The following is a 12,089-nucleotide window of genomic DNA, read 5'->3' on the forward strand; positions in this document are numbered from 1 at the left end:
CGACTTACGTACTTGTTGTCCGATCTTTGTTACTCGCAGAGTTCATAGAAGTTGTTTCTGATAATTTTTCCATGCTGTAGTTATTCTTCATAAAATTATTTGTTCGGAGTACGTGAACGAATACTTATAGAGTTTCGAAATTGTTTAAGATGTTATTGAAACATAAATATAAGTAGGAACACAATATGGATATCACTGTCAAATGAATTTTGTTTCAAATTTGAAGTAACGGTTTTAAAATGGCTTTAAGCTGCATTTTTCTAGTAACAAATTTTTGTATCGCATATTAATTGGTTCATATAACCATTTTATTATAATGTATTAAGTAATCACTTTAGTTTTGAGTAGTCATCGTTTCGCTGGGTTGTCTGGTTTTAGTGTCAAAAAGTAGCCTAATTCCTTACTTGGGCTCCAAGTGGATTCATAAAAAAAAAAAAAAAATTCTTCAAATTCGATTCAGAAATTTGGCTATAAAAGTCTTACAGACAAACAGACACAGATATTTACATATTATTTGTATTAGCGAGCTGAGATGGCCCAGTGGTTAGACCGTGTGCATCTTAATCGATGATTGCGGATTCAAACCCAGGCAAGCACCACTATATATGTATATGTGCTTAATTTGTGTTTATAATTCATCTCGTGCTCGGCGGTGAAGGAAAACATCGTGAGGAAATCTGCATGTGTCTAATTTCATCGAAATTCTGCCACATGTGCATTCCACCAACCCGCATTGGAACAGCGTGGTGGAATATGTTCCAAACCCCCTCCTTACTGGAAAAGGAGGCCTTACCCCAGCAGTGGGCAATTTACAGATTGTTACTTTTATTTACTTTACTTTACTTTTGTATTAGCATATATTACAATATATCAATAACAAACTAAGAATTACTATTAAAGTAAAATAATCGATGATGAAAGAAAATTTATAGAGTTATTCAAAAATTTTAAGTACTATGCCTACAAGAATCTACAATTATTAATGTTATCCGTGAAATGGTACTCCGAGTACAACGGTTCGCTATAAAGTCTTCGGAAGGCTACGTAGTCCTATTTTATTAAGAAGTATTGTACACGTAATTAATGTAGCTTGCAATAACCAGATGGCGTTATATCAAATTATGTCAAGATTCGCAAACGATTGTATATGATATTATCAATTTTCTTAATTATACGTGGTTATTAGTTAATACCTATTAATTTAACTTTAAACAATAGTGTCGTGATCAGTGCTGCCATTGCCTATTAACCGCTCTTCCCAAAAATGTAGCGATGTAGCGATATTCCCCATAGTCGGGGAAAAATGACCCAATTCCCCACACAGATATAAAGGGAAAAACATCGTCTTTTTCGTGTTGATTTTTTAAACTTTATTGCTGAGGAAACTATCTCGTCTTTGTGTAGTCCTTTCTATACACAAAGTAAGGGTGTACTATAATGAAAAAGTATTTGCTAACTAATAATCGACTACAATTTCAATTTTTGTTCTAACAAAACATCGGCTAAAGAATCAATTACCGATCGTTTTAGTATAATATAAAATTCCCTCGTTTACCCCACACAGTGACAATCCCCACACCAATCCCCGATCGCCTCGATCGATGCGGGGAATTGCACCCCGCATTTTGAGGAATTCCCCACACATTGGCAACTCTGATCGTGAACTTAGATCACTCGATCCTAAGGATGCTAAGGGCATCCTTAGGATCGAGTGATCTAAGTTGTTCAAGCATGATATACTTTACGATCATTAAAACTCAAACTCATAAACAAAAGTACAGAACATAATTTTTCAATTCACTTTATTAAGATCTTGAATAATATTAGCGCACAATAATTTTTATAATTAAGCTGATCAACAGACTTACCATAAAAAAATCTTGACAGAACAACAAAAATCACATTGACTTATAGTAACTATTACATCTATTGCACCGAGGACGCGGATACATCAAGAATTATTGTCAAGATACGACTAAACGGTAGTAACATCAAGAATTCAAAAATCTTACACATTGACTGAACTATTACTAACAGCAATTTGAACAGGATTAAGTAAATTTATGGACTAAGTCCAAAAAATAACATAATAGTCATATTATGATAAAAAAAAAAACAAGAAATCAAATCGAATTTGTCACTGTTAAAAAGTGTAACCACGTTTTGAGGACTCACTCTTTAACCTACTATAATATGGATACAAATAAAAAAAAACAATACGTCTGTATTCTCAAATAAAAAAAAAGAAAACAAAAAAACACTAGAAACTGGATAAGACAAACATATCTATACAAAGTATATAATTAAAAAAAGAAATAACCACTTACTATCGAAGTATTAATTTAACTATTTATAAATTACAAACATCTACATACATTTATAACGCCGACATCTAGAAATTTACGTTCACTACGAAAGCATAATAATTGACGAAATTAACTAATATTACCACTCTTAACATTACAGTACAGAAACGATATTCAGCAAAGAATTGAGGAATGCTTGATCATTTTGTTTACGAGAGATCGTCCGAAACAGCGTCAGAGGTAAATGTATACAGATTCAAAATATACGATAAAATTACATTATCAATAAATAGTTATGACATATACAAAGGTATATAAGACGGAAGGGGGTCCCATAGAGTAACTATATCACGTCATATCTGTGTAAATTACTTTTTGAAATTCGTCCAAATTATCTTATTTTTTAATTTTATGATTTATAAAATTTTCCTTAACATTTGTATACTTTTAGAAAATTTTACTTTGTTTCCAATTTAACCTAATGGACCCACAATGGCTACATTTTTGGCATTCGCTTACATTTGTACGAACTAGATGAAAGGTGCTGAAAATAAATAAGTTAATAATAAATATGCTTACGGATTGAATATGTATTTGCACTATTACACAAAGAGATTCAAAATTTTTTTTTAAACTACTAGAACTCTCTTACGAGCGACCCTGTATCCGCCTTTCTAAGAAAATAATTTTAAACGCCATGACGTATCCTTAACTTGTTTTAAATGCCCCTCGATATTATTTTTATCGGTGGGATGTTTTTAACGTTTTGCTTATAATTTTAAACTTTTACATTTCATAGGGTCAACTCTGTTTTAGAGCCAGCTTTAACAATGACTTGGAAGTTAATATTTTTAAATACATACATATATTTGGTTTTATTCATAGGAGTTTTTATAATTTATACAAATAAGTCCCTTTAGACGTGGATATACGTCTTCGACTTTGCTAATTATGGAGTTAAAAGTCGTCCCAAATTGAGCTATTAGGCATCACAAGGCTAAACACGCGATGAGCGCAAATCAATTTCGTAAAACGAATCATTAAAAATATTTAAAAAAATATTCTGCAAAAGTAAGTCGAAGGTACCCATATGATCGTGTTACTTTTTACTCTAATGTATATAACAAAATCATATGCTAGATATCTTCGGATCAAAAAGCTAATATTAACAAATAATAAAAAAGAGGGTACTTTACACATTTCTACTTCTGTAGATTTTGTTAGTAAATATATGTTATTTTAAATTTCCCTGTAAAATGTGAAAAACAGGAATCATTGTAGTTACGTATATCCACGCCTTCATTGGAAATTAATCGTCCACATTTATTTATCGATATATGATTGTATAGTATTTACAACCGTGATCATAGGCATCTGTCGAAGAACGCCAAAACAAAATTTATGGGACCGTTATAATTTGTAACATTCTTAAATATATATTACAATCGTTTAATTTTTCGTAATAATAAATCATTCAAAATGTACCTAAAGTATCAACCAGGTTTTTTTAAAGCTAGCTCTCGTCATCAACTTTAAAACTAACTTATAGCTATACACCGACCACATAGTATAATATTATAAGCTGTCTACTAACAATATTAATGCAATAGATTGATTAAGTTAAATAGCCTCGGTTTTGGGTACATCCGTAGAATTTACATGAAGCATTTGGAGTAGGAGGTCGCGTTGGAGAGTATGCTGGATGAAGATTCTTCCTTGACTCCAACTGAAAAGTGAAAACATTATGGCTATAATCTGGTCGATTACTTTACTTTTGTAGGTAAGGGCTAATTTGTGGAGTGTGTGTCAGAAATCCTGTCACTCCACACCATGAATAAAATTATTTATTCAGTGAGATAAGTTGAGTCCTCTTACAGATATGTCTTCACCAAAAATAATGTCAATTTTGGTACTGTCATTTTACTTTGACGATCAAATTTTAAATAAGTTTTTTTATCAATTCTACTATTTCGACCACTTAATGAATTTTGCACAAATTAGACAATGATGACATTAGTACTTTTTTTGTATAAGTTCCTTGGCATTAAGTCAGATGGATGGATTAAACATCCAGTTGATAAACCGTGGGTGCAAAATAGTTATGTCCCTTGTGATTATAGCATAATCACTTTTCAAACTGATCACAAGAATAACCGACTAACCTATCCAGTGCCATTTGGCGATAGGATATCGGACGAATGAATGAGTACCACCGCGTAAACCAACACAAGTTTGCAAAAATCTTTCATTTAAATTTGATTAGAATATTTGTGGTACATACATGTGGGATTGTTTAACCGAGTTTGATTAAAAGTAATAAAGTACAGTCAGAGTAAGGATTCCTTCGTCAGTTTTCAAATTTATTCCCTTGTCAAGCCTTAAACTCATAGTACCTCTTGAATCTAAATATCAAATCATTGCGATGCAATATATCATTCTCAATCGGTAAAGAAGAATATCGCTCATACTGAGCACACGAAAATAGATCATAAGGTGACGAACCTCTTCTTACTGTGACTGCACATTAATTACGTACATTTAGTGCCTAATGGTCATAAATGTGATGTTACCTTCTGGCCAGAAAGTAAATCGTCCAGCTGTGTCTGATGATGTGACTGCGTCATGGCGCCGAGGAGAAAAGCTGCTTGTAGACACATAACCAGCATTGGGGCTTGGAGAGCCTCCTGAAAAAAACGTTTCATAAAACTTTACTATCGAACTCACATAAAAGTGTTTTTCAATTTTATAGATAAACACACATACATAATATGAGGTTGTTAACAATAGTTGTAACGTAATATTACTATTGTTTTAAATAATAATACAACATTAGTGATAACATTTAACATTTCATTGCAACCTCGAAAGTCAACGCCATCTATTGGAGTTTTCAGCAACAAATAACAGTATGGTTTGTATCGAAGGGTTGGTAATGGTGTTTGTTCTTAAAAGATGGCGCTAGTAGTAACTTATGATGACAATTTACACCAATATAAGTTTGTTTTTACGAAATTTCATATAAAGTAAGCCTGAACAAGACAAAGGGGAGAGGCTACTTTTTTAACCGAAACTTCTACGTGGGCCAAGCCGAGAGCACGAACTAGTGTTCTATATTTTAAGAAGCTAGTTAGTATCGTCTGCCCAAATTATATTATAATATTTTGTACATTTACAAATATCATATAAAGTTTTTACTGAAGAATAAAAAAGCACAGAAACTTTAAATGTTCATATAATATTAACATATTTAGGTACATGCTCATATGATAATTATTATTTTGAATAAGTTCATTTACAGCGGGTTTTCATTGATCATAAGTCGATTCCATCCTTGTTCTCTTACTCTTAGAGGAACTATGGTATTGAAGTGCGTTGTCAACGACCTAACTTTACGTAACACGAGAGAGCTTAAAATGACGATTTTAAAGTAGGTACTTGTTTTATAAAGTATATATAAATTTAAATTTGGAACAACAACAACAGCCTGTTATTTGTGTTGTGTATTTTCCACAGCTGGGCTAAGGCTCTCCCTTTGAGAATAAAGTTTGGAACATATTCCACCAAGTTGATCCAATGCGGGCTCGTGGAATACACATTGCAGAATTTCTATGAAATAAGACACATGCAGGTACCTCACGATGTTTGCCTTCACCGCCGAGCACGAGTTAAATTATAAACACAAATTAAGCACATGAATATTCAGTGGTGCTTGCCTGGGTATGAATCCGCAATCATCGGTTAAGATGCATGCGTTCTGGGTATTGTTTCTATATATTTTATTAGTGTGACATGTATATATTTTATTATTGTGAATTGTTAGGTACTTATGACTAAATTGACTAGTTGTTAAAATGATTCTATTTTCTTGTTATAATTATACAATCCTGTTGTCTGATTTTTTTTTCCAATAAATAAAATATAACTTTATGAAAACGCACTCGGATATTTTTATTACACAGTACACAAATATCGAATTGAATATCTGACATGAATGCGATATATCTAAAAAAAGCTTAGAGCGTTTAATTTTAAAACAAACACTTCTATTTTTACTTCAAAATATTAGTGTTGATATAATAAAATATGAGCTGAGATGGCCCAGTGGTTAGAACACGTATATCTTAACCGATGATTTCGGGTTCAAGCCCAGGCAAGCACCACTATATATACGTGCTTAATTTGTGTTTATAATTCAATTCGTGCTCGGCGGTGATGGAAAACATGAAGAAAACTGCACGTGTCTAATTTCATCGAAATTCTGCCACATGTGCATCCCACCAACCCGCATTGGAACATCGTGTTGGAATATGTTCCAAACCCTCTCCTTAATAGGAGAGGAGGCCTTAGCCAACTAGTGGAGAATTTACGGTCTGTTACTTTACTTTACTATACTAAAATCGTTATTTTTTTATTCCAATAGTGTCTATCGGTTGATATGAAAGTTACCTTCAGGCCAGAAAGAGAAGCGTGAGACAGCATCTGAAGAGGTCACGATGTCGTGATGACGGTTCGGTGAAAAGCCACCGGTGGCTGCATACCCAGACCCTGGACTAGATGATCCATCTGTAATGAAAAAATCCTCAATTGAGAACATACAACTGACTCCAGCCTAATGTCAATCTTTACATTAAAATAAAATCTGCCCTCTCGACTGGCGCTCTGTTTGCTTACGATAAACTCCAAAATTACTGAACGGATTTTCATGCGGTTTTCACAAATACAGAGGGATTAATAAGGAAGGCTTAGGTTTACAATTTATTAAGGTTTTGTTGAAATAAGTTGAAATATATAACAATATACAAAACTATGTAAATGTAAGGTAAAAATAGAAATAAAAAACTTATGTCCAGTCCGTGATTATGTCTTTACTTCGACCCTTAATGTGTCCTTATAATTAAAATACATTAGTAACTCGGATACTCTAAGAGACTTAAAGAGGTATATTTGTTTGTGCATTTATTTGCGCTTAAATTCCCAAAAACACTTTTCGTTTCTATATTTACTGAACAAATATTTATGGGTTAGTTGAATTTTTTCGAAATAAAAATAGTGGTCTAGTTTTTTTTTTACATTTTAGAATTCATTCTGTGTTTATTTACGGTTAATATTATTAACGCAAAAATGATTGGGCTTTACCGGCTTACCCTATTTTGAGAGTATTTTTTACAAACTTGAAAAATACTTGGTGGTAGAGCTTTGTGCAAGCCCGCCTGGGTAGGTACCACACACTCATCAGATATTCTACCGCTAAACAACAGTACACAGTATTGTTGCGTTTCAGTTTGAAGGGTGAGTGAGCCAGTGTAACTCGTAGCATCTTAGTTCCCAAGGTTGGTGGCGAATTGACGATGTAAGCAATAGTTAATATTTCTTACAGCGTCATTGTCTATGGGTGATGGTGACCACTTACCATATGCTCATCCGCCGAGCTATTTCATGAAAAAAGTCATCTCAATCATCATTCTCATCCTTATCTCGTCTACTTTATGCCAAGATATACTTCTAATCTTACCAAGAGGTGGAACGTTGATAGCGTTGTAACTATTCATGGCCATCGGCTGCATCGACTGCAGCTGGTTCTGGAGCTGAAACAAAACACGGTCACATTACGATTATGAATATGAGATGGCCCAGTGGTTAGAACGCGTGCATCTTAACCGATGATTGCCGGTTCAAAACCAGGCAAGCATTACTTTATATATATATGCATAATTTGTGTTTATAATTCATCTCGTGCTCGGCGTTGAAGGAAAACATCGTGAGGAAACCTGCATGTGTCTAATTTCATCAAAATTCTGCCACACGTGCATTCCACCAACCCGCATTGGAACAGCGTGGTGGAATATGTTCCAAACCCTCTCCTTAATGGAAGAGGAGGCCAAATCCCAGCAGTGAGTAATTTAAAGGCTGTTACTTTTACAAATATACAACACAGTATATTTATAAAACTAGCCCACACCCGATTCGCACAGGTTCAATACTGATACTAAATATACTAAAGAATTTGTTCATTTACGACATCACATTACAAACTTCTAAAATCATCAGTGTTTCGTTACTATATTGTCCATGTTTTATACACACTGCATCAAAATCCGTTGCGTAGTTTTAAAGATTTAAGCTTACAAAGGGACATAGGGACAGAGAAAGCGACTTTGTTTTTTACTATGTACTTTTCATGTATTTGGCATTTGTATTTAAGTTATCGCGTTACTATTCAATATGATCCGCTCAGTATTAATAGGCCGAGAGCTGGTGATAGAAAATCCGAAATATTTTATTTGCGTGTATATTCAATATTGCAAAATGCATCACATATTTCTTCTATTTTTTTTTTTATTGGTTTTAAAGCTGTTTTCTATCTTCGAACCACAGTTTCTGTATTTAAAAATAATATTTAAATATATCGGAAAATTTACAGTTTAGTTTAGTTAATTTTAATGTTAAAATGAATAATGATATCATTTTTAAAAGTAATTTATTTTAATACTTTAATTTTTTTGACACTGTCCCCCGGTCTATAATGATCGGCTTTATGTATCTTGTATGCTTGTATGCTTGTGTATCTAAAAATTTGTACATATTTCAATGCATTATCAATATTTTTGAGTAATTGGTAATCATAAAATATTTAAATCAATATTTTTTTTTCACAGGTAGACTTGCAGTTTAAAAGATACTACTTCAAGCAATCTTAACCATTTTTCACATCAAAATCAAAATATGTTTTATTCAAGTAGGCTTTTACGAGCACTTTTGAATCGTCACTTAACAATTAAGTGAAGCTACAACCGGTTCCGAAAGTAGATTCTACCGAGAAAAACGGTAAGAAACTGAATAGTATTTTCAACATTTAAAAAAACAGTTATGATAGTTAATTACAATTTTATATGCATGTAATATATCCTCCTTGAAAAACAACAAGTTTTAATTCCATGCTTTTTTATTCGCTACCAACCTTCAGAGCTGAAATGTTATTCCGTATGCCTGTAGTTTTAATGAAATGTTGCTGGTATGTAAAAATATCTGATGAAGGCGTCACCTATCCAAACTGACTGACACAAAGCTTTACCACGGAGTAAATAATACATGTACTTTATGATTCCAATGGCCGGACTAGAACGCTTGTTAGTTTGGCAATGACGAACAAACCACATTATTGAACAACTATGTAAACTATGTAACAGATAGTCGATAGTCCAAATATTTACCATAGAGATAAACATTTGGAAACGCATTGTTTATTACGTCAAAAACGTACTGTCAACACTACAATACACCGCGAATTTCAGTTCTAGCACGTTTCATAATAACCAATTGTTTAATTATCGCGTATTATATCCTTGTTAAGGTTGCATTTGATACACTTAAACTCTGGTGTAACAGGGGAAACACCAGATGCTTAGCGACCTATCTCTAGTCGAGATACGAACACACTGAATACAATATCACTTGGTGGTAGGGCTTTGTGCAAGCCCGTCTGGGTAGGTACCACCCACTCATCAGTTATTCTACCGCCAAATAACAGTACTCAGCTGTGTTTCGATTTGAAAGGTGAGTGAGTGTGTACCTACAGGCACAGGGGACATAACATCTTAGTTTCCAAGGTTGGTGGCACATTGACTATGTAAGGAATAGTTAATATTTTTTACAGCGTCATTGTCTATGGGTGATGGTGACCACTTTCCATCAGGTGGCCCATATGCTCGCCAACCTATACCATAAAAAATGGATTCTTATGTTTAATATTTTTAACGCAATTGGCATTTTATCGCCACACCGATTTTTAACAACCCTTTGCATGAAATAGATTGTTTATTGAAAACATTTTGGAATTGTATAACTAGGATACAGCTTCTTTACTAATTAAAAAAAAAATCGCGGATTCAAAGCCAGGCAAGGAGCACTGAATTTTCATGTGCTTGATTTATGTTTACTCGTCTTGTGTTTGGTGGTGAAGGAAAACTTTGTGGGGACGCATGTCTCTAATTTCAACGAAATTCTTCAAGAGTCGAGATGACCCAGAGGTTAGAACGCGTGCATCTTAACCGATGATTGCGGGTTCAAACCCAGGCAAGCACCGTTGATTCATGTGCTTAATTTGTCTTTATAATTCATCTCGTGCTCAGCGGTGAAGGAAAACATCTTGAGGAAACCTGCATGTGACAAATTTCATAGAAATTCTGCCACATGTGTGTTCCACCAACCCGCATTGGAACAGAGCGGTGGAATATGTTCCATGCCTTCTCCTCAAAAAGGGAGAGGAGGCCTTTAGCCCAGCAGTGGGAATTTACAGGCTGTTGTTGTTGTATTCAACATTTGTATCTACCAACCCGCATTGAGGGTAGGTCTTAGCCTTACTTAGTGGGAGATTTACAGGCTGTTATAGTGACACGACGTTTTGGGATGGTTACGTAGATGTCGATTTGGTAGATCCAATCCAAACCCACCGTACGACATATCTGCCTTATGGGGGCGCGCTGGGTTAATATGACCTCGTGTATAGCGAAGTATAAACCAAAATTTAACTCGAATGAAATCGAGGATCTGTTGTTCTTTATTTACATTTAATAAACTAATATACTGAATACACAGGTTATGCAAAGATTGACATTTTCAATAATATTTTCCTGGAAATATTTGAACTCGTAATCAAATAGGAATTTCGTTCGTATTTAACTTTTTTTATTTTTGTACGAAAATAAATATTGAAATACAAATTTAATTTTGAATTTCCTGTGAATTATTAATAAAATAGAATTTAATTAAATATAGCATATATTTTACAAAGAAGCTCGAAATACATGTACAAACAGTACATGGCAGTATACACATTACTTATCACTAATCAATCTGAAATGTATTTTAATAACGCCAGAATATTTGGTCATTTGAGATATTATACTCCTTACCTGGGATACTAGTGGGCCCGCGATTTCGTGCGCATTTGAATTTAACAAAATATATATTTTTTTGTAGCTTAAGTTACTCCTTATGACATTAGATATCAGCCAGTAAAAGTCCCATCGAAATCGGTACAGCCATTCCAGATGTTAGCCGGAACAAACAGACAGACAAATAAATAGACAAACATTGTAAACAATGATATTTTGGTATATGTACCATGCACACATACATATGCATTGAGTTAAAAACGAGCTTTTTAAACTCACAAACGGACACTCCAATTTCATTATATGCATACAATATAAGTATATCATCAACTTCGTTTTTTATTTATCGTTTAAACAATTTAGAAAATTACACATACCAAAACAATAATAGCAACAAAAACCACTGAGGTTTCAGCTCGTTCTCTTCGTAGTCTACATAATATACATAACAATTATTAATAACGGTCTCTTACATTATTCTTTTTATATACTTTACTAATACTTACTATATCTAATACAAAACTAAAATATTTGAATGCTTATATAACTTCTATATCTTTCGGTTATACGTGTCGTATCCAGGGTCCAGAAGACTCAGTGATTTTTCAACTCTCACATAGATACGGCTAATTAATAACAAATACTTAACAATCAATATGAACTCCAATTAATTTTTATTATGATAACTTTCACATAATTTTATATAGACATAACTTTTTCAGAGTAAAACGTTCATGATATAAGTCCAATTATTATTTAAGCGAGGGTATCTCTCCTCTATAGCATAACAGACCTACTATTTTAAATAGATCACACTTTCAAGGACGTAATAATGCCTAAGAAATATTTATAATTTTCCGAATTGAAGACAAAATAATAAAATTACTAT

General features: G+C 33.3%; 1 protein-coding gene across 3 annotated transcripts in view; it reads right to left on the minus strand.

Annotated features, from left to right (window-relative positions):
• Positions 1-1,785: 1,785 nt before the first annotated feature.
• The window catches only part of LOC124543246 (forkhead box protein L2-like), a 112,850-nt gene continuing 102,546 nt past the window's right edge, over positions 1,786-12,089 (minus strand). For all 3 annotated transcript variants that reach the window (XM_047121389.1, XM_047121388.1, XM_047121390.1), the window contains exons 8-11: positions 7,819-7,891; positions 6,753-6,869; positions 4,877-4,990; positions 1,786-4,032 (exon numbers count right to left, since the gene is read on the minus strand). In XM_047121389.1, the coding sequence (XP_046977345.1) occupies positions 3,962-4,032; positions 4,877-4,990; positions 6,753-6,869; positions 7,819-7,891 (375 nt within the window). In that variant the 3' untranslated portion in view covers positions 1,786-3,961. The remainder of the gene's footprint in view (positions 4,033-4,876; positions 4,991-6,752; positions 6,870-7,818; positions 7,892-12,089) is intronic.

This window comes from Vanessa cardui, chromosome Z (assembly GCF_905220365.1).
Source record: "Vanessa cardui chromosome Z, ilVanCard2.1, whole genome shotgun sequence".
In the NCBI taxonomy this organism is placed as follows: Eukaryota; Metazoa; Arthropoda; class Insecta; order Lepidoptera; family Nymphalidae; genus Vanessa; species Vanessa cardui.